The 21,472-nt window shown below is 37.6% G+C and overlaps 1 protein-coding gene across 4 annotated transcripts in view; it reads left to right on the forward strand.

The window, feature by feature from the left end:
* DCDC1 (doublecortin domain containing 1) overlaps window positions 1–21,472 on the forward strand; it is a 418,164-nt gene that overhangs the window by 391,121 nt on the left and 5,571 nt on the right. For 3 of the 4 annotated variants that reach the window (XM_048854576.2, XM_048854578.2, XM_048854577.2), the window contains 7 exons: window positions 3,478–3,630; window positions 4,730–4,831; window positions 6,382–6,518; window positions 9,147–9,326; window positions 11,821–11,971; window positions 15,242–15,351; window positions 18,333–18,395. In XM_048854576.2, coding sequence (XP_048710533.2) covers window positions 3,478–3,630; window positions 4,730–4,831; window positions 6,382–6,518; window positions 9,147–9,326; window positions 11,821–11,971; window positions 15,242–15,351; window positions 18,333–18,395 — 896 coding nt within the window. The remainder of the gene's footprint in view (window positions 1–3,477; window positions 3,631–4,729; window positions 4,832–6,381; window positions 6,519–9,146; window positions 9,327–11,820; window positions 11,972–15,241; window positions 15,352–18,332; window positions 18,396–21,472) is intronic. The other variant, XM_048854579.2, reaches the window with a different exon arrangement.

A 21,472-nucleotide genomic window follows, 5' to 3' on the forward strand; every position in this document is an offset into this window, starting at 1 on the left:
TTTCCCCACCAGTTGCTGTCCCAGCCCATCAGGGTAAGCAGCTGGCACGCTGGGACACTTTGTTTACTTAGGTTTACTTCTGAGCCTGCTTCCATGCCTGCTTGAGGTAAACTAACCACCTCACCCCGCGGGCCAGCGGCTTATCCTGATGGTCCAGGAGCCAAAGTTTGCCGACCCCTGAATTATAGGGTCAGCTTATGAATGGGTCATAAAAATTTTCCATTTTTACTTATCCATTTGGGGGGGGTCGGCTTATAAACGAACCATCTTATGATCGAGTATATACGGTAATTAGCCACGCTATACCCTGAGTTATGGCACCAAAGTGCCATTTGAACATTTAAAAGCTGCCATTTCATACTATAAATAACCACTGCTATCACAGGAAGGTCGTCAACAAATAAATCCATGTTTTTAACTTCCTTGCTGTTAAAAAAGGAGGTTTTTAAAACCATGTATACCTAACATTACAAAAATATCACATTATGAAAAGCAAAAATGTAATTAAGAGATTAATGTGCAATTTTATTCTCCTGTGAATTCAAAAGACCAAAAAGGTATCAGTCTAAGCATAAAAATGGATTGTTTCTAGCTTGCTGTTATTACACAAAATCTCAGTGTTGTATGTCAGTTAAGGTTGCTCTGTACCTTATGGGTGAAATTGTTGTTCACTGAAGTCATTGGGGCCAAGATTTTGCCCAATATACCTAACACAGAACCTAAAAAGCAAGGAAATGAAAAGTTAAGGCTACCAGTAGTATACTTGCTATACTCCCAAACCAAGACGTACATACCTCATCTGATGAAGTGAGCTGTAGCTCACGAAAGCTTATGCTCAAATAAATTGGTTAGTCTCTAAGGTGCCACAAGTATTCCTTTTCTTTTTGGGAATACAGACTAACACGGCTGTTACTCTGATACCTCAACAGTGGCACAATTTTCATACACCACAGAAAATATACCACAACCGTAACTGTGCCCCAGTAGGGATGTCAGCCATCCAGCACCACCTTCCCCAAATTGCACCCTGTCACCTCCACTACAAACAGACTGGACTTCTCCATGCATACCCCAATTACACCATTATTTTTGCACAGTTCTGTAGAATTTCACTTGGGTCTGGGGAAGGTGTGTTGGAATGCTGGCATCAGTACTGGGGCAGAGTTAAGGTTGTGTTACATTATCTGATGTGTGTAGTGGTTGTATTACTAGTGAGGTGCGAGAAAATAGGGCATGTACTATTGGTAATCTTAACTTTTATTTTCCTTGTTTTAAGTTTTGTGGTAGATATGTATAGAAGAACCTTAACATTGCATTGTGTGTCTGCTTTTTTGTGTATTAAATTTCCAGGTTTTTTTAGATAAGATGTTCAATGAGTTGGGCTGCTGCTATGTCAAAGAACATGGTTGAGCTAGTTTAGAAGCTCTGCTCCTGAGCTCTATTCCTGAACTAGCTGAACAGTTTTATAGAGATGTTGGTCTTTGAAAAACCAGCAGCTACTTTGTCAAAGATCCTCACTGTCATGAAACTGTATAGCTTTGTTCCTTAACTCCATCTGAACAATTTCATGGATTTCCTGGTCTTTGGTAAACTAACTACTACTTTGTCAAAGATCTTTTCTCTGATGCAGCACTAAGCCCATGGTCTTGCAAAATCCATTCCTGATGCCACCAGTTTTATAAGCAGGAAACATTGGTGAGGGCATATATCAAAACACAGTTTTGTGTCCCTCTTGTAATCTGTTCAGAAAGTTTTCTTTCCATATACCACATCAGAGAATGAGAGTCACCGACAGAACATTTTCTTCTATATGGCAGTCACAGCACAGAAGGAATCAGTTTTGACAAAGAATGCTATGTTTCTTTGCAAGGCCAATAAGGTAATAACTTTTATTGGACCAACTTTTGTTGGGGAAAGAGACATGCTCTGTTGAGCTGAAAAGCTTGTCTCTTTCACCAACAGAAGTTGGTCCAATAAAAGTTATTACCTCACCCATCTTGTCTCACTCATATACTGGGATCAACGCAATGACAACACCGCAAACAATTGTTTTTAATCCATCTGCTGTCTCTCGTCTAATACATATATTTGTAAGCTCTTTGGGGCAGGGAGCATCTTTTTTTGTCTTGTGTTTGTACAGTGCTAGCACAAAGGCATGCTGGTCCATGATTAGGACTCCTAGGTGCTGTGGTAATACAAATAATAAATAGATAATGAATCAAATAATTACATAACCCCAGAGGGCCCACGAGACTCTCACTGCACTGTATACGCAGTTTGGCCTTTTGTACAGTTTGTAGTTTTTAAGATAAAGGGGCCCAATTAATCATGAGACTGAGCATGTGAGCCTTTGGGGGCCAATTTTCAATTGATTTGAACTTTGAAACTAAGTATCTAATTTTCTGGAAACTTCTCCAAAAAATTCTATCTTTTCTCAGATTATATGCTGACATTTGGAGCAAAGATACTATGTTTTTCATATCAAACGAACAGGCTGAACTCCCACTGCAAGTGCAAAACAGAACACAACCTTAATTACAACATCACAATGGGTCTGCCATAATATTCAAGTAGAGTATATTTAAACTAGTGGTGAACAATTCCTAAGAGTTTTCTAAAGCAATGGGAGAAATCCCGAAGGTACTTATCTGCTTGTACTTAACCTATCCTTGTGAGACCTTGCACGCTTGCTTTGTCCTCAAATAGCAGTGCTTCAGATTTTCAGATCACTTTTGCTCCTTTCCTATATATATAATGCCCTTTATAATCACCACTTTCCCCCATCCTGCTGTTCTTTCTATTATGTGTCACGCTGCTATTATTACCACTGTGCCACATTCCTGTGTGCTGCAAATGTTAGCTATTTAAGCTTTCATTAGTCGTTATAAGTAATGAACAGTTTATCTTAATACCTTTATCTTAATATTCTTCATATCCAGTATGTGAACATAAGGGTAAAATAAATGTGTTGTACAGTCTAAATTAAACTACAGTAGAACCTCAGAGTTACAAACACCTCGGAAATGGAGATTGTTCGTAACTCTGAACGAAGTGTTATGGTTGTTCTTTCAGAAGTTTACAGCTGAATATTTGACCTAAACAGCTTTGAAAATTTACCATGGAGAAGAAAAATGCTTCATTTAACCATCTTAATTTAAATAAAATAAGCACAGAAAGTTTCCTCCCCTTTTCAAATCTTTATTTAAACTTTCCCTTTTTCTTAGTAGTTTACATTTAATACAATACTGTGCTGTACAATATTTGTTTTGTTTGTTTGTCTCTTTTTTTGTTCGGTTTTTTTGTCTCTACTGCCTGACTGCATACTTACAGTTCAAAATGAGGTATGTGGTTGACCAGTCAGTTCGTAACTCTGGTGTTCATATCTATGAGGTTCTACTGTGATAAGATGAGAAAAAACTCTTTATCCTAAAGTGTTATAAAGATAAACTTTGTCATTGTTTCTTTCTAAATACAAAGATAAGTACATGGAGAAAGTGAAGATAAAGTCAGAATTATCCTTGATGACTCCAGACAGTTTGAACATGATAGATGATTCTTTGCTCACCATCATCCTCAGAAATCCTATAGAGGTCTGGGTTTCCTGCGGAGAACCTTTTCTACCTTTGGATGGTATGAGTATGCTGGGTTTCTTTCCCCCTTCTAACTTAGGGCTTACCCACACTGAGCATTAGTGCACAGCAAGCCAGGATGTAAATCTACAGTGCACTAGCCTGCAGTGCTCTAAGTCACCTTGTGGACCCTACAACTGCACTATAAAAGTTCCATAATGTGCTTTGACCTATTGCTATTTCAAACAACAGCTGTAGGTCAAAACCACTATGGAACTTAAGAGTGCAGGAGCACGGTCCACAGAGCTAGTTAGTGTGTGGCAAGCTACGGTGCTGTAGAGTTACATCCTTGTTTGTCATGCACTAAGTCTCCATGTGGGCAAGCCCTTCAAAAGAGAATGAGAATCTAGAGCAAATTCTAAGACACTTTATTTTAGTGAGGAATAAAAATTAAACATCTTATCTGGGAAAAAGTTATGCTGCTATAATTACATCACACTTATATATTTCATTTGCACTCCTCACTTGAGTAAAGTTAATCACATACATAAGTCTTTGTGCAATTGGACACCTAAAGGGAAAGATATGGCTAGTATATATTATATGTATTATCCAGAAGCTTAAAATCAACCTCCAAATTATACCCACTATGTCAATAAAATGCAAAGTAGATAGTAAGATGTATATGGACTGTTGAGCAATGATTCAAGCATAGTGCTAGGTATTTGTTTCACAACAAGGACTAATTGTCTGAACATTGTCATTTGTAAGAATAAAGCTCTTCTATCAGCAGGAGCATGTTTAAAAAAATGTTAAACCAATCTTCTACTGCTACACGTAAGCATGCTATACTGGAAAAGTAAATGTAGTACAGTACTGTACATGTTAAATCAATATAAGTCTTTGTGTCTTGCTCTGCAGAAACATTCCTTAAGCTTTATATACTTTCAGAGAGGTGTTTGTTTTTTTGAGGACACGTACATTTTAATTACTTGTCTGTAACTGGATCTGTTTAACTCACTAATACCCTCAAGTTCTTTAAAAACTATTTGCTAAAAGAGATCCAATTATACTAATCAGTCAGCCAAAAAAACCTATTAATGCAAACCACTATAAAGAAAAATAACCAGTAGACATACTGTATATTTCTTTTATTACAGCTTTGCAAAAGGCAGCAAGGCAAGAGAAACAAAACTGGTTAGAGAAGGACAAAATTTTGGCTGATCTAGATGCTATGAAACACAAAATGAGACAGCTGCAAGGTTGGTATCAGTATGCATGTAATTTGGAACTGTTGAGATATTTATGATAACTTTGGTTTCCAAAGTGACTGACTAAATTGTCTGTACAACTTCCAAACTTGTGTGTGCAGACTAACCTTTGGGCGCCCAATACCCTGACCCTGGTCCTGCAATAGGATCCATCCCCGTGCCCACATGAAGCCCCATTGGTTTCACTGGGGCTCCATGCAGGTGCTGGGTTTACTCACTCAGATTTGATCGCAAATGTGAAGCTTCATTGGGTATTTGGACGTTGAAAGCCTTTTCTGTGCTGATAAAATTCATTGTGTTAGAAAATGCATTCACTAACATGTTTTAACTGATAGGGTTAACAGTTTGTGCTGGAAATAGATATTTGGATAATGTTCACAGTAAACTTTATAAATGTGTTAACTGCCTCGAGTTACCTGGCAATCAATTAACTCAAGGTTAAAAGGTTTAGTGTAGACATACCCTCAGTGTGGAGAAGGACAATAATGTTTAAAAACACATTAGCTGGTTGTTGTTAACCCTAGGCACCTTTTGCACTGAAGGCTGAAGGGAGGATGGTATAGCAGTAACTGGATATACCAGTTCTAAGCCTCCTGTGGACCCCATCTCAGCAAAACAGTGTGAAGGGTTTTAGAGCCAAACAAAGACTCTGGCCATGTAGGTCAAAAGCTACTGTGCTTTACTTCAGCTTCCTGTAGGAAACCAAAAAGGCCCATGGTTGTCATAAGAACATAAGAATAACTATATAGAGTCAGACCAATTGTCCATCTAGCCCAGTATCCTGTTTTCCAGCAGAAGCCAGTGCCAGATGCTTCAGAGGTAATGAACACAACAGGGCAATTATTGAGTGACCCACTCCCTATTGTCCAGACCCAGCTTTTGACAGTCAGAAGTTTAGGGATGCCCAGAGCATGCAATTGCATCCCTGACCATTTTGGCTAATAGTCATTGATGGACCTATCCTCGTGAACTTACTTAATTCTTTTTTGAATCCAGTTATATTTTCGCCTTTGCATCCCCTGGCAACAAGTTCCACAGGTTGACTGTGCATTGGCTGAAGGAGTACTTCCTTGTGTTTGTTTTAAACCTGCTGCCTGTTAATTTCTTTGGGTGATCCATGGTTTTTGTGTTATGTGAAGGGCTAAATAATACTTCCTTCTTCACTTTCTCCACACCAGTCATGATTTTATAGACCTCTATCATATCCCCCTTAATAATCTCTTATTGAGGGAGAACAAAACATAGGTTACAGACTGAAAGAAAATGAAATTGATGCTCCGAGTTATAAATTTTATCTAATATTTATCTGGACTGTGGTGTTCACATTAGGCTTTTACTTGGTCTGCATAGATATGTCTGTATTGATCGTTGCCTGGCCTTGCTTGCTATATGTACTGTTTGTTTTCACAAATTATACTTAGTATTTTAGGACTAATAGCTTAAAAAGTTCTGTGACCAGTTGTAAGAAAAAAATAAAATAAACTCATCAAAGTAAGAAAACATGGTTTTACAAGAGTTATTTTGAAATTTCTCTGCCTCAGGGCGACGAATAACAGCCTTTAAGCCATCCACCTTCGTGCCCACAAAAAGCACAGTTCAGCCTATAGTAGTAGAAGGAGGCTGGACTGAAGAAACCCAAGAAGAGATGAAACTCATGGAAAATATACAACATACCGAGGTATAAAATACAATCTGTATCAATATTTCAAAATTAAAAACAACATTCATGTTGTTGAAGAATTTTATCAAAAGGTTAGATTTTACACTAGTCCTATGATACATTGATTATGTGACTCAGTACATCCTATATATTTCATTATCTGAAAATGCATTCACAGGCTGCCAAATACACACACAAGGTTTTCAAACAGTATTTGGGATAAAATACAACATGGTTATACAAAAGATAGATTGTACCAGACCAACCTGGCCTCCTTCTTTGAGAAGATAACTGATTTTTTAGATTTAGTAGATCTAATCTACATGGATTTCAGCAAGACATTTGATATAGTTCCACATGGAAATTATTAGATAAATTGGAGAAGATGGGGATTAATATGAAATTTGAAAGGTGGATAAGGAACTGATTAAAAGGGAGACTACAATGAGTCAGACTGAAAGGTGAATTTTCAGGCGGAGGAAGGTTACTACTGGTGCTCCTGAGGGATCGGTCTTGGGAGCAGTCTTATTTAACATTCATGACCTTAGCACACAAAGTGGGAATCTGCTTATAAAATTTGTGGATGACACAAAGTTGGAAGGTATTGCAATATGAAGGAGGGCCAGAATAGCATACCAGAGGATCTGGAGTACCTTCAAAACTGGAGGAATAGAAATGGGATGAAATTTAATAGTGCAAGATCATGCACTTAGGGACTAACAACAAGAATTTTTGCTATAAGCTGGGGACCTATCAGTTGGAAGCAACAGAGGAGAAAGTCCTGAGTGTATTGGTTGATCACAGGATGACTATGAGCCACCAATGTGATGTGGCTGTGAAAAAGGCTAATGCAATCCTAGGATGCATCAGGTAAGGTATTTCCAGTAGAGTTAGGGATGTGTTATTGGCATGATACAAGGCAGTGGTGATATCTCATCTGGAATACTGTGTGCAGTTCTGGTTTCCCATGTTTAAGAAAGATAAATTCAAACTGGAACAGGTGCAGAAAAGGGTACTAGGATGATCAGGGGAATGGAAAACCTACTTTGTGAGAGGAGACTCAAGGAGCTAGGCTTGTTTAGTCTAATCAAGTGAGGGCTGAGGGGAGATATGATTGCTCTCTATAAATACATCAGAGGGATAAATACCAGGGATGGAGAGGAGTTATTCAAATTAAGTGCCAATGTGGACACAAGACCAAATGGATATAAATTGGCCATCAACAAGTTTAGGCTTGAAATCGGACAAAGGTTTGTAATCATCAGAGGAGTGATGTTCTGGAACAGCTTTCCAAGGGGAGCAGTGACTCCTAGTAGCAAAAAATCCCCAATGGCCAAAGATGGGGCACTAGATGGGGAGGACTATGAGTTACTACAGAGAATTCTTTCCCAGGTGTCTGGCTGGTGGGTCTTTCCAACATGTTCAGGGTTCAACAGACTGCCATATTTGGGGTTGGGATGGAATTTTCTCCCAGGTCAAATTGGCACAGATCCTGGAGGGTTTTTGCCTTTCTCTGTAGCATGGGCCATGGATCACTTGCTGGTTTAAACTAGAGTAAATGGTGGATTCTCTGTAACTTGAGGACTTCAGTAACTCACCTAGCAGTTATGGGTCTGTTACAGAAGGGGACAAGTAAGGTTCTGTGCAGGAGGTCAGACTAGATGATCACAATGGTCCCTTCTGGCCTAATGTCTATGTGTCTATGAGACTCAGTGGAGCCCAAGAATTGTCTTAATAAGGAAGATGAAAAAGGCCCTATTGATATGTGTATGAGCAATTATATCCAGCATAGTAAAATGGGTTTGATAGTTTCAATGCTAATAATTCCTAAGGCTATATCTCAATATGTGACAAGAGCAAAGAATTAAGTACTAATTTCATTAGAGACCTCCAGAATCAAAAAAGTAGTTTCCATCCATATGGTTAATCAGTCAATATTATAGTATATACCAAAACAGAGGAAAAAAATTAAGATAGGATGTATGTGCAAGAACTTGGAAAACTTCCACTTTTTTCTTTGGGAAATATTTTCATCAAAACTGTCTTGGGCTTTCATGAGCTTTGTACAAATTTGTGAAAAGAAACAATACTATGGCATCAGAGCGTGTTGACATGTTTACGATGTAATTAAGAGATAAAGCACAGTTCATCATAACAAGTCATTTTTCAAAACCAGGTTGGATAAATTATTATTCATAATATGAGTATTTACACCATGTATTACAGATTCATTGTCTTGTATACTTAAGCGAGAGAGAAGCCCAAGTTTATATCACTAAGCGTTATGGCTGAGTATAGGGATACTATATAATCCAATAGTTGTTGTCTCTCAATATCAGTCATGTGAAGTCCTGATCATAAAATATACATCCTACAACATAGAGTATCTCAATTCCAGTTAGGCAATTTTAGGGCCAGATATTAGTCACAATCTGCTCACAGATTTCCACTGAGTTAAGTATCAATCATTATTCAGTGGGATTGATTGAGATATTCATATAGCCCTCACTATTTACGATATTATTGTACTTAAAAATGGATTATTCTGTTCTTCTCCTACATTTTCTATTTTGCTATACATAAAGTACTATAAAGGGATTGGGCACCTATGTTAACTTCACATTCTCTGAAATCTTTTCATTATAGACACACTTCTCAGAGGTTCAAGCATCACAGTTCAAAAGAAGTTCTCCATTTTCATCTAAAGTGCTGTCAACCAAACACAGATGTCTGTATGATCAACCATCTGCAAAAAGGGTGTGGGCTTACCGGAATGGTTATAAACCCGAGCAAGGAGTTTATGCCTGGGGAAAAACAATTTCAGAGGTGAAGTACAATAGAAGGAATCAGTTTTTTCAAAAGTGCTGCCTATTGCTACAAGATGGCTTAAAGAAGGATTCAAAACCTGTTAAGGAAAACATGGACTTTTAGGGTTGAATAATGTGTTGGAATTACATCAGCAGAAAATCTGGCTTTAGGAGTCAGAGTTTATAATGATTTAGCAAGTTTAATATGTATTTAATGCAGAAAAAAGAGAAAACACACTTTTCCCATTATGGCAGATTTTTCTTGGATTCATTTGATTCTTCTCTACAGTGTGTAAGGTGATGCCCCTCAATAAACCAAAACCAACATGATATAACTACCAAAAAAATCTCTTAAATGGAATTTCTGCAGATACCCTTAATAATATAATAGAAACAATTCAGGCAAAAGAATGTGTGATATACTGTGACCCAATGCAGTTGCAATTGATATGGTATATCATCAGATTACCAGGGTAAAAGGTCCTCAGCTTTCTGTTCATGCTTACAATGGCAGAATTTTAAAACTCGGGAGTATATGCTGATTCTTAGATACAGAGTATTTTCTCGTAAACAAATATACAAATGTATTTCTATTCGTTTTCATTATTGTAGGAAATATCATTTGTTAAAGTAAACCTTTGAATAGGATTATCCTACATTTTAATGATTATATGATTTTAGAACATGAGTCAAATTCAGCCATGTGATCCAAGAAGACAGGGCCATGATAAGGGGAAAGTGCATGCCAGCACAAAGCATCTGCAACTCTCACTCTGCCTGAGAGGTCATATCTAGCCAGTACAGCCCTCAAAAGGCCAGAAAGGAAATGTGATCATGCTGGCTGGGGAATGCACCGATTATTTGCATCACCTCATGCACCCAGTGCTGGCAGAGCTCTCATGGAGCCCCAACTGTAAGATAAAGCTGCCCTCTCTCAGCAGACCTTCCGTGGGATTGCAATAGGGTAATCAAGTCAAGTGGTGCAATGGAATGCCTTTTGGCCCCACCCCTGTATGCCAGAGGGGGTAAATCAAGTGAATTGTTAACAAAGTAGCCTTTTTTTTTCTTCATTTTTTGACAACCACTGGTTTTTGCATCCCCATCTGTCCCACTCTGTTTTATTTGCTTATTTCAAGGATCCTCAAAGGAGATTCCTAGCCTTTCTCTTTATAGTATGAGGGCTTCAGAAACATGACAAAAGCACAGGAGCAAAGATGAAGTGGGTTGTGTAGTCATGAGAACGTCAAGATGAAATTTATCTCCTCCAATATTTGCTTAGTTAGTATTGTATATAATACATGTATGTGAGACCCAGGTTATCAAAATCACGCATGCCTATCCTGCCCACAATTTCCCAGCTTCTATTACGGCTTCCTTCGCCTCTCCAATAACTGCTGTCCTCCCCAAGACCTCCAACTGCAGCCACCTGGTCCCTTGAATTATTACAGATGCTCACATCCACACATTGTGTATTGTTGCATAAAGTAGTAACTCCAAGCCTGGCATTAAAGTAGTTTTTGCCTCCTGCTCTGGCATCAAAGTGACTCAGGGGGACAATCTCCTTCCCATGCAAAGGCTGCTCTCATAGCTTCTCCCTCAGTATTGCAGTGACTTTCACCCTCTTCCCCCATGGAGTGTCTCTGGGAGCCAGAGCAGCTCTTGCAGTAGGCTCCAATTAATTCTCTTTCAGATTTGAGAGCAGAGCAGCCACGAATGATTAGATTTTTGTATGTTTTCAACTTCTGTTTGTTTGGAACAATCAGTTTATTATCTTGACTTATTTATTTAAAGGTTGAAGTGTGTAATACTTACCTAGAAGAGTTAGAAATAATATAATAAAACAAGTATTCATTTGTATACACATAGTCATTTATATAAACTTGTGTATGTATTTAAATGTGTGTATGTATATTGAGACACACACACACATTTTAAGGCCTTTTTCCTTGTCTTATTCTGAAACTATACATTGCTCTTAAGACCAAACCACAGATAAAATTCTTGAAATTGCTCAAACACTGAGCTAAAGCATTCCATAAATCCAGAAAGAGCTAAACAGAGAGAGCCAATAGAATTATATTAAACATTCACATGCAGACAAATATATGTAATTTGAAGGTTCATTAATTTTGGTCTTTATTTTTTTGGTGCTTATTTTTAAAATGTCCCAATATAAAGTGATAGTTCTAATAGAATGTCCCTATTGCTTTCTGTTCATATCCTCTTTACAGTGTTATTTCTGTCTCTGCTGCCTTTCTTTGTTTGAACCAAATCCTGACCTCTTTCTCAGGCAAAATTCTCATTAACATTAATGAAAGGTTTGCCTGAATAAGGATTTCAGGTTTGGGATCCAGAGAAGATTCTACAGCAAGAGGTGCTGTAACATCCCTTTCATCATCTGTTAGGTGTTCTTCCACCATGTCTGGTGAACTGTATTTCTGTGTTTATTTTACAGCATAAGTCTATGCATCTGTATGCAGTGCTCAATATCAACACCGTTTTCTCCATTTCAGCTGTTGGATAACTGCACCACCAAGCTAAATATGCAACAGCCTGCCAAAGCTCTGTATACACCGGATGGTGAGCCACTCCAGTCATGGGATGAAATAGAGAGAGACATGCTTCTGTGTGTTTCTGCTGGAAATCCTTTTCTGAGCAGAAAAGGTAATTAATCACAGATTCAAATTTGACCTTCATCAAAGAAGATGCCAAAACTTGCTCTGTGCCACTGTTTGTTATTAGACAGAGAGATTAAATTGAACTGTAACTTAACTGTACATAATGGATGAGATCCTGTCCCTACTGAAGACAAGGGCAAAATTCCCATTGACATAAATGAGGCCAGGATTTTATCCAATGTTTTTAATTTGACACTTTACAAACTACAGTAATTTAAAATAACATTAAAACCAACCAAGTCTTTTTATAATGATTCTCTTTTAACAGACTTATTTTTACATTAATACTTTGCTTTAGCCATTGAACTGCTCTTCAAGCTTTTATTTAATTTTCCTATTTTTCCTTCATGCTTGTTCTTGGTATTACTGGTGTGATAAAATACCAAATTGCAAACTATCTACGTGTTACCTTTTTTATCAATCCAGCAGTAGGTATCTAAATTCCAGTAATTCAAAGTATTGTATCACCCTCACCTGGATGATAGCTGCAGATTGGGAGGTGCCTACAGACACTGCAGGGAGTAAGAAGTCTATTGCGGGCAGGGAAGAGGGAACATCAGCTGGGAAGGTCAAGCTCCAGGCAATATGTACTGGGAGAGTAGAAATACAGGCCCTCGGGGAGGAAGGCTGGTGCTTAGGTTGGGACTGGGGGAAAATAAATGAATTGTTAGAGAGGACAGACCCTTAGGGAGGAGCTGGTCCTAGCTGAAACTGGGATGAAGACTTTGAAGGTTTGAGTTTACTTTTGAAAGACTTCATGCTGGGTATAATAAATGAGATCCCAGAAGGAGACTGTTTGAATATCTGGCCTGTATGAACTCTTTTAAGGGTGCCTAAGTTAAGGAGAAACTGAGGAAGGCCTCAGTAAACCCATACTTGGCCAAAAGGGGGAGCTACAGGGTAGGTGTTCCCATTCAAAGGTGCACAATCTAGCCCTTTGAAATTGAGAAAAAACAACAGAGAGATTTAATAGTGATATAACTAACAGTAGCTTTCGTGAGTATCTTATCCTCATATAAACTGAAGTATGTTCTGTCTAGCTGAAATGAAAGTGGTGATCAATATTTATATTCTGCGTTATCAGAAAGCCACATTTCAAAGGACCACTGTATTGGCATTGCTTAAAAAGAAACAGTGAATTAGATGGCTGTATAACAATACATACAAACAGTATTTTCCTTCTTTTGTTTATTATTGAACATATTAGTCTGGGAAAGCTGATGTAGCTAGTAAATTCTGACATGTATGTTGCTTCATGTTGATGTGGGCTAGAAGTGTCCTCACCTAATTAAATTAATCCCTTGTTTTAAGCTATGTTTAGTCCAGGTTCTACTGTAAGGTTTTACTTTTAGATGGATAGATAGATTAGATACACACACACACACACACACACACACACACACACACACACACACACACACACACACACACACACACACACACACACACACACACACACTTCTTGGCATAAACTACAAAATGATTTCAATTTAGTGAGGTGACCAAAAGAGGTCATACACTGGCAGCAAAACATTCTAGATGTAGTCTGTATTTCTGTTGTGCAGTTACAATTATTTACTACTATTTCTCATAATTGAGAGATGTAGCACTTCTAAATGCCATGAATGTATTGTCTTTTCACATACTGCTCTATTGTGACACGTTGGCTAGAACCGGGTGGGAAAAGAAGCAGGCAGCATAATGATTATAAACATAATACACCGTAATAGATTGTTCGGTATCCCCTTGATCTGCTTTGTACAGAATGATTTAGAACATGGTATTAATAACCAAGAGTCACATGAATAGATTCAAAACTAGTTTTTATTTGGTGCCTTAAATTATAACATTTGATTTCAAAATATTTTAGCCATAAGAAAAGATCATAGTCTTACTTGACATGTGAAACTAAAGAATAATTTCAAAGTAAACCTACATCCAGCGCCACTAATCAAAATCTGAGAAGGTATGTTGGCTATTCCAATGATCCCTATGTTCACTGAGGGGATTTTTTTTCCAGATTGTAGTCCATTATGTGCTCTAACTCAGTTTCAGAACCTTCACCCGGTCTGAATTAACTCTGTCAATGTTTATCCTCAGTGGCCATTGTTGTGCTGCTGGTGTTTCAATGAAATGTAGTATGTTCCTGGTACATTATTGTCATGACTAGGGGAACTGCATTTTGCAGTATATAGTGTATCACTCAGGTGAGTTCCAGTACATCATATTCCCTGATTCTTCCACTTCTGTCTTGAAATATTTAAATTTCCCTTGTACCAAGCTAAATCTGACTATTATCCCAGTAATTTTTGAAATCCAAAAACTAGATTATCCCCTCCATTTCTGCAAGCTGATGAAACAAAGATCTACCAGATTTCTCTTGGTAGGTGTTGAAAGGAAACACAGTATTGTCCTGAGCTCTCTGAGACTCTATGGAAGCTCTGTGGGGTCAGGACTCCACAAGATTTTGGTGACAAGGATGATGGGAGTAAAGCAGGTGACCAGCCAAATTTCATTCCCTGCTGAGGTTTAGGATATTCGATCAGCATTTCTTGTCATTTTCAACATTAACATCCTCAGTGTCCCCTGTTAGGCTGTTACTTTATAACTGTGATGAGACTTGGCCAATAGCACTATTGCTCTTATAGGAAGGAATAGGCCCAGCAGAGCTGCAGGGAGGGTCAGGCCTGCATTAAGATGTTTCCATCTCTGGAACTAGGGCTTCTCTTCCTCAAAGATCTTGGGTATCCCTGGGATTAGAATGCCACACTCCCTTTTCTCTTCTAGACTCCCAAACACACTCATGCTTGAATGGATGACTCCTTAGAAACTCCACAAGGTCAAGCTGCTGCAGTTTCCAGCTCTTCTGTCTCCACTTCAATGATTGTACACACACACACACACACACACACCAGCCTTCTGATCTCTGCATAGAGCGTATGTGATATACAAAGTTGGCTAGAACTGTAATGACCAATATGAACTGCGTACGTATCATGAAATCTCTAATCATTTCCTCAAAGGCTCTGTAGTGGGATTTATGGCTCAGAATTCAGGTAGTTCACATTAAATGTATTATTGGTATCTTTATTCTCTTATGTAATGATGCCTTTAACATATGTAGTGCTGTATGTGACCGGGCTGGATACAAGCTTCCAAGTATCATAAGTATCAATCATAGCTGTTTTCTACACCTTGATAATATATTTTTGAAAGTACAATTTTAATAATTTGTTTTCTAAAATGTTTCTCACAGCCATCAAGCAGCAGGTGGAAGTTAGAGCTATTTATGCCAGAATCCGAAAGCAGCAAGGTCCGGATGCCACTAATATTGTTGTCTCGCCTTCAGAGAAACTAAAAGGACAGGTTGTATTGTACAAACGTAGTCATTTTCTACTAACACTGTAAATGCTGTACAGTTACAAATACATTTTTAAGTAAATATAACTTTATCATTATGGTACATAAGATGTAACCTTACCACTTACTACATCACCTTACTTTTATTTTAAATAGGGATATTTACCTTATCTTTGAACATTCAAATTGCTGAGGAATTCATTGATGAAAGTGTAAATAATATCAGTAAAATTTACTACATTGCAACCACTTTCCATCATAAAATTGACATGATAGTGTAGCTAATACTGAGAAATCCCTCATCTTATTAAAGAAATATTTTCCCACTTTTCCATTTCTTGAAAACTAACAGTTCCCATAAAAATTATTGGGGAGATTGTAGGTCAAATGTTACCTTTACAAACATAGTCCTGACCATTTCTTCAAGGGCCTGAAATCAACCAAAACCCCATTTCACTAGATCTTTGCCAAGTAGTCTCTGTGTGACTGAGCTCAATAACCCTGATTCAGCTCCATGAAAATGAAAGAGCCCATTTCAACTGAATGCCACATTAATTCTTCCTATCACCCCCTGTTCTAAGTGCCTACGTATGGTCTTTGGTGTTGAGTTCAGGAGACTGGCTGTGATGAGCATGATTAAGCATTCCCCTGATGTTATTTGTGCTGGGAGAGATCATAAGGACTATTGTTAGCCACTAACTGCTTTTCCATAACAGCTTTTAATATTTTACTTATAATTGGATACAGGCTGTTTTTACTTCAATCAAAGAAGAAAGAACCAAAGAAACAATTTAAAATAAATGTTTAGAGGGATTTGGTGGTTGAATTCTCAAAACCAGATATGAAACTGTAACTGCATAGGAATTTGCATTTTACTAGACATTCTTTTTTTATATATGATTTTCTTTACACTGAAGTGTGCAAATACAGAACCCTAATAAATTAGGATTAGTACTCTGGGGCTAGTTGAACTATTGCTAATGATGTTTTTTCATTCCTCTCCTCGCTTATTTTCTGGTCTCATCTGGAGGTAAATTGCAGCCCAGCTAATTAGGGCCTGATCCAGCGAACAATCTGCACTTAAAACTCCCACTCACTTTAGTGGGAGTTCAGTGTGCAGAATGATGGGTAAACAGTATATATGTAATAGTCTGGCTGAATCCATATCTCAGTCTACCACCCTAAGTGCTAAGGAAGGCTGCCAATTGTTCTATCGCCTCTCCCCTCCCCCCCCCCCCCCCAGCCTCCAAGAAAGCTGTTGTAATTGCTACAGTGTGACAGGATACTGTCTCCCAGTTACACATTATGAATATCAGCTGGGCTGTGGCAAACAGCTCTCCTCTTCCACCAGCCATAATCAGAAAGAAAATCCAGTCTGTGTGAAAACACTAATGTGTTGGTTCACTTCAGATGTTTTTTCTGGTTTCTATGAGAGGAAAAGTCAGTTTTGCAGGAAATACAACTTGATGTACTGGGCGGGGAGGGGGATAGATAGCTGGTTTGCTGTGGTAAAACCCTGGTAAAAAATTATCTTGAGTTAAATTATCAGATGCTTAAAAGAATCATCAATTGATTGTCAATATTCATGAAATGAAAATAGGGAGCTTTTGTTCCCAGCTTTACAATGTCCCCAAGATCAATTGGTAAAATTTACTATTTGTCACTAGTAAACAGAAAACATAATGTAATCAGAGTTCAAAATTTAACCAAAAGGATAATATAAAATTACTTTGAATAACAGACTTTAATAAATGAATAGACTCACCCAAAGTTAGTTATAGTAGTTCATAGTTACTGTTGTCAGTGCTTGTCAAGTAAATTCAGTACTTGTTCTTCCAAATGTTTGCTTTTTTAAATTATGGAAATGTTCCATTTGGTTGAAACTTAGGTGGTCCATCTAGTAGTAATTGGCTCCCATATAGCTGCCTGACTACATGATTACGTCAGATGTATTCTACCACTTCACATTTTTAATAAACCTGGTAATGTCCGGTTTTTGTTTTTTATCCATTTGAATCAGCTCCACGTAGGCCACAAATCAGATTTCAATATTTTTGTATGAACAAGAATCATTTTATTATTAAGCTAGGATGGTATCAACATCCCTGAACCTGACAGCTTTCTCTGAAAAATATATTTCCTGCTGCTACAGAAACGTTAAGGTGAACCAAATGTAAATCAGCAGTGACAGACCAATGACCAGACTGTACACTGTATCCTCAAGAGAACTCTGTTTGCCTGCATATCTCATGCTTTTCTTGTCTAAACCATTTTCTTATCCATAATTAACATGAGGACTTGATAGCCTCGAAGTGTTCACTTGCAAGATGTATTCAAGAAAAAGAAAAATACCCTCTTTTGTGACCGCCTGCCCTTCTATGGCCAACCGAAAAATTTGCAGCCGAAGGATCTATACATTTGTCTCTAACTTTTTCATGTACTGTATATGTCTATCTGTCTCAACTTTGAAATTCACTAAAATGTTCGTATTCATACATATAAAAAATAGAAAAAAATCTCTAGGACCTGATTCTTCTCTTACTCTTACTTTACATGGTTGTAATTCTGTAATTCCATTGACATCAATGGAGTTACTCCTTATTTACACTATTGTAAATGGGAGCAAAATTTGCCCATAATTTAAAAGATCATTGTGAAGGTTGGTGTTCAACCTATTTTTCCCCCTTACATCAATTTGTAAAGTCCATGTGATTATTTATAAGGGGAATTACTCTGTTCCTTGAATACCAAAAGTGTTTCAATGCTCTTTTCTGATGATAACAAATCAACATATATCTGTACACTGAAGGAATACCCTTTTGTCATGAAAACATTCCTTATTTAAGCTATAAAGGTATATTTTATTTTAAATATTAATTAATGTTTTAGAATTATTTTACATGGTATGAACAATGCCTTGATTGAGAATATGAAAGCATTTAATAATTTCACAACATATTAATGGTGACTATAATTTTCTAATGTAGGCCAAAAGTCCCAGTTCACTTCTGGCTCTTACTACCAGTGCTCATTACCACCTCAACAACTAGGTAAGCTAAGATATTTAGCTGGCTGGCTACCCACCAGCCTGTGGATAGAGCATTCAATGTAATTAGCCACGCCGCTGATAAATGTTTTATATTTTTTTGGCTGAGTATTTGCTACTAGTTGCTATTTTCTGAATTCAGGAAGAGCATCATGTAGGATGCACTGGGAAAAATCTTCCCACTTTCCCGACACCTGTGGAAAGCCCCAGGGGCAGCAGAATCAGTCAGTTCTGTTTAAGCACTGGGGAGACAAAATTTCCTAAGCTCGTGCATAGTCTGCAATGATGATGCTGTTTTTAGCATCTTCCACAAAGCAAAGTTTGATGGAGAGGTACAGGGAGAGTAGGGATGAGGCTAGTAGAACAAACTGCCATGTAGATCAACCTCTGCGGTACCCGGTGGAGATAACTCAAAGCAGCTCCAAAGGCTACGACAGTCTTGGTGACCATTTTACAAACCAGGCCTGTGTGTCTGGGAGCTACTCTCTTGCTATAGTTTAAATATATCTCAGACATGCTCAAGTTTTTTCAGTTTCTGCCAGGGGGTGGCCTGTGCTTTTGGGGTGTCAGTCATGAGTTGTATATCTCTAGTATTGATGGCTGTTGACCAGGATGTCTATTTGTGTACAACTACAGTATGAATAATTGGTGCAACACCTCAAGCAAAAGTGGTGAGCATTGGAAAAGCCAGTAGCACGTTAACATAATTGATATTGCTAGCACACAATTAATGTTAATTTCAAATTTCATTAAAAACACAAGAAAAAACCTTTTGCAAAAGGGCAAATTGGTTCCAAGTTATTTGCTGTAAGAAAGAAATAGAACTTGACACTGTCCCTTTCAGCAATAATCTTGCCCTTATTCATCATTATTAAGCTCTGTAATTGGTCAAAATACTATATTAGGTGACTGGAAAAGATTTAAAAGACATATATAGTTTCTTCTTCAAAGATCAAAGAATGAAAAAGCTAGAGTGACCACACCTACAGGAAAAAGGGTATAACACTAAGGAAATGTCAGTTAGAATTTTTACTTATCTTTTCTTTCAAAGACTTGATAAAGATCTTTTGAAAGATAAATGTAGACTTAAATTACTGAAGAAATAATGAATAAGGTTTAACCTCTTGACTGCTTCCAACTGTCCTAGGTACATACAGAAAATGCAGAACATTATACTATGAAATGTCAGTTTAAAGGGACAGCACCACAATTGCAGTGAATTTTAGCAACGAAGTGTTTAAGTATGCCTTTTATTTGAACAGCTCTTTCTTTTCACATTTCCACCTCCCTTCTTTTTCTGTGATTTATTATTTGCCTTTCCCCACATCTATACTGTTTTCAAGTATGTTATTTATTTATACAAATCGCTGATAGTCCCACTAGATCACTTGTGTCTTCCTGGGATGAGTAAATCATTTCTGAGACATCCATTCCCATTAGTAAAGACCAGGAGGTGCTGTTGCTGGCTATAATTCCAACTCAGCAGGGCACAGGACCATTGGACAATTGAAAATGATGGCAGCAGCAACTGCAGTCAGAGAGTAGAACAGAACAATAAAATATATGGTACCAAATTTGCACTAGCAATGTATACTAGTGTGAATATTAGATATTGGAACTGATAAAAAAACATGAACATTTTTGATGAAAATCTTTGAAATGTTCGGAGGGGTATCAAAAAATTGACATTTTAAAAATTTTGACCAGCTCTATTAAGTATACCCCATGTTTGGCACAGCTGAAACAAACATATTTCAGTTCTGTCACTGATGCTGCATACAGTACCATACAATGCAGATCAAACTCCCAAATTCTATCGGGTGAAATAGAAGTGTCATGTGTTTCCATCCTAAATCTTAAAATATCTTATCATTATTACTGAGTTAAAGGAATTGTATTACAATAATTGCTCAGATGAGATAGGAGCTGCATTATACATATGTAGTCACAGTGACAGAACAGTCCATGTCTCAAAGAGTTTACAATCCAAGGTCTTGGGGGTCTTTCTGGTAATTTCAGTGGGTTTTGGATTAGGCCCTAAATAAATAATATGGAGAAAGAGGATGTGTGCTGGGGGTTGGGGAAGGATTAGTTCAATCTATATGCCAATTCAATTCATGGAATCTCTCTAAGGCTAACAAGGGTGCCATTTAGTAATAATTGTGTTGATGGTATTTTTGTATATAGACACTGTCATTTAGTAACTGGAGTGAGACAAACAACTCCTTTCATATAGGTCATCACAACCCATCTGGTGAGATTAATTACTTTGACTTTAACCAGTTTTGAACTAGACACCTGTTGATAAAGTGCTCTGTATCCCATCACGTATCACCCTTGTCTTTTTTTGATGTACTGTATTAAATATACCTTAAACCCTTTGACCAAAACAAGGTAGTGAAGAGGCACATGATTGTTTTTAAAGTTAAAAAAAATAGCTGATTTTTTAGAATCTCAAAAAAGTTTACCCTCACTTTGTGTTTTTGAAATTTTGTGTGGATTCTTATTTTATAAGAAAGTGTATGTTTCTGTTCAGGTCCAGTTTGATAAGCATAGTGGAACAGGAATTATTGCTTGTAACTACTGTATAACAACCATTTAGATGTTCGCTTTCTGTGGGTCTCCTTTCTGGGGTTCATTACTGTTAGAACTTTATGAGATGCTCTATATAAACACCAAAATACTTCACTCTTCCTTGGCATTTGTGCTCCAGTTTTTGTATTTCTTATGAGATCCATTTCTTCTGTATCCACAAAGAAGTACCCCTCCCCCAAGATTATGGTTAAAAAGAGGTTGCTTCCCGATACAATAGATCTGCTAAGGCATTATACTAGGAATCTTGGTCAAGTGGCCTGAAAGGGACCTACTCAGTGAATAAATGAGAAGGGCCAAATTCTGCACTCTCTTACATTTGTACATCCTTATTATCTTAAATAAACTGAAAGCAAAATTAGATAGCCCATTGGTGGGAGAGCCCAGGAAGAAAATGAGGGAGGGGAAAAGGGTCTGAGAGAAAAGTCCCTGTTTGGGATAATGAAAAATGAAGATCAAGGAGTTTGAGGAAGTGAAGAGGAAGCATCT

This window comes from Caretta caretta, chromosome 6 (assembly GCF_965140235.1).
Source record: "Caretta caretta isolate rCarCar2 chromosome 6, rCarCar1.hap1, whole genome shotgun sequence".
Taxonomy (NCBI): domain Eukaryota; kingdom Metazoa; phylum Chordata; order Testudines; family Cheloniidae; genus Caretta; species Caretta caretta.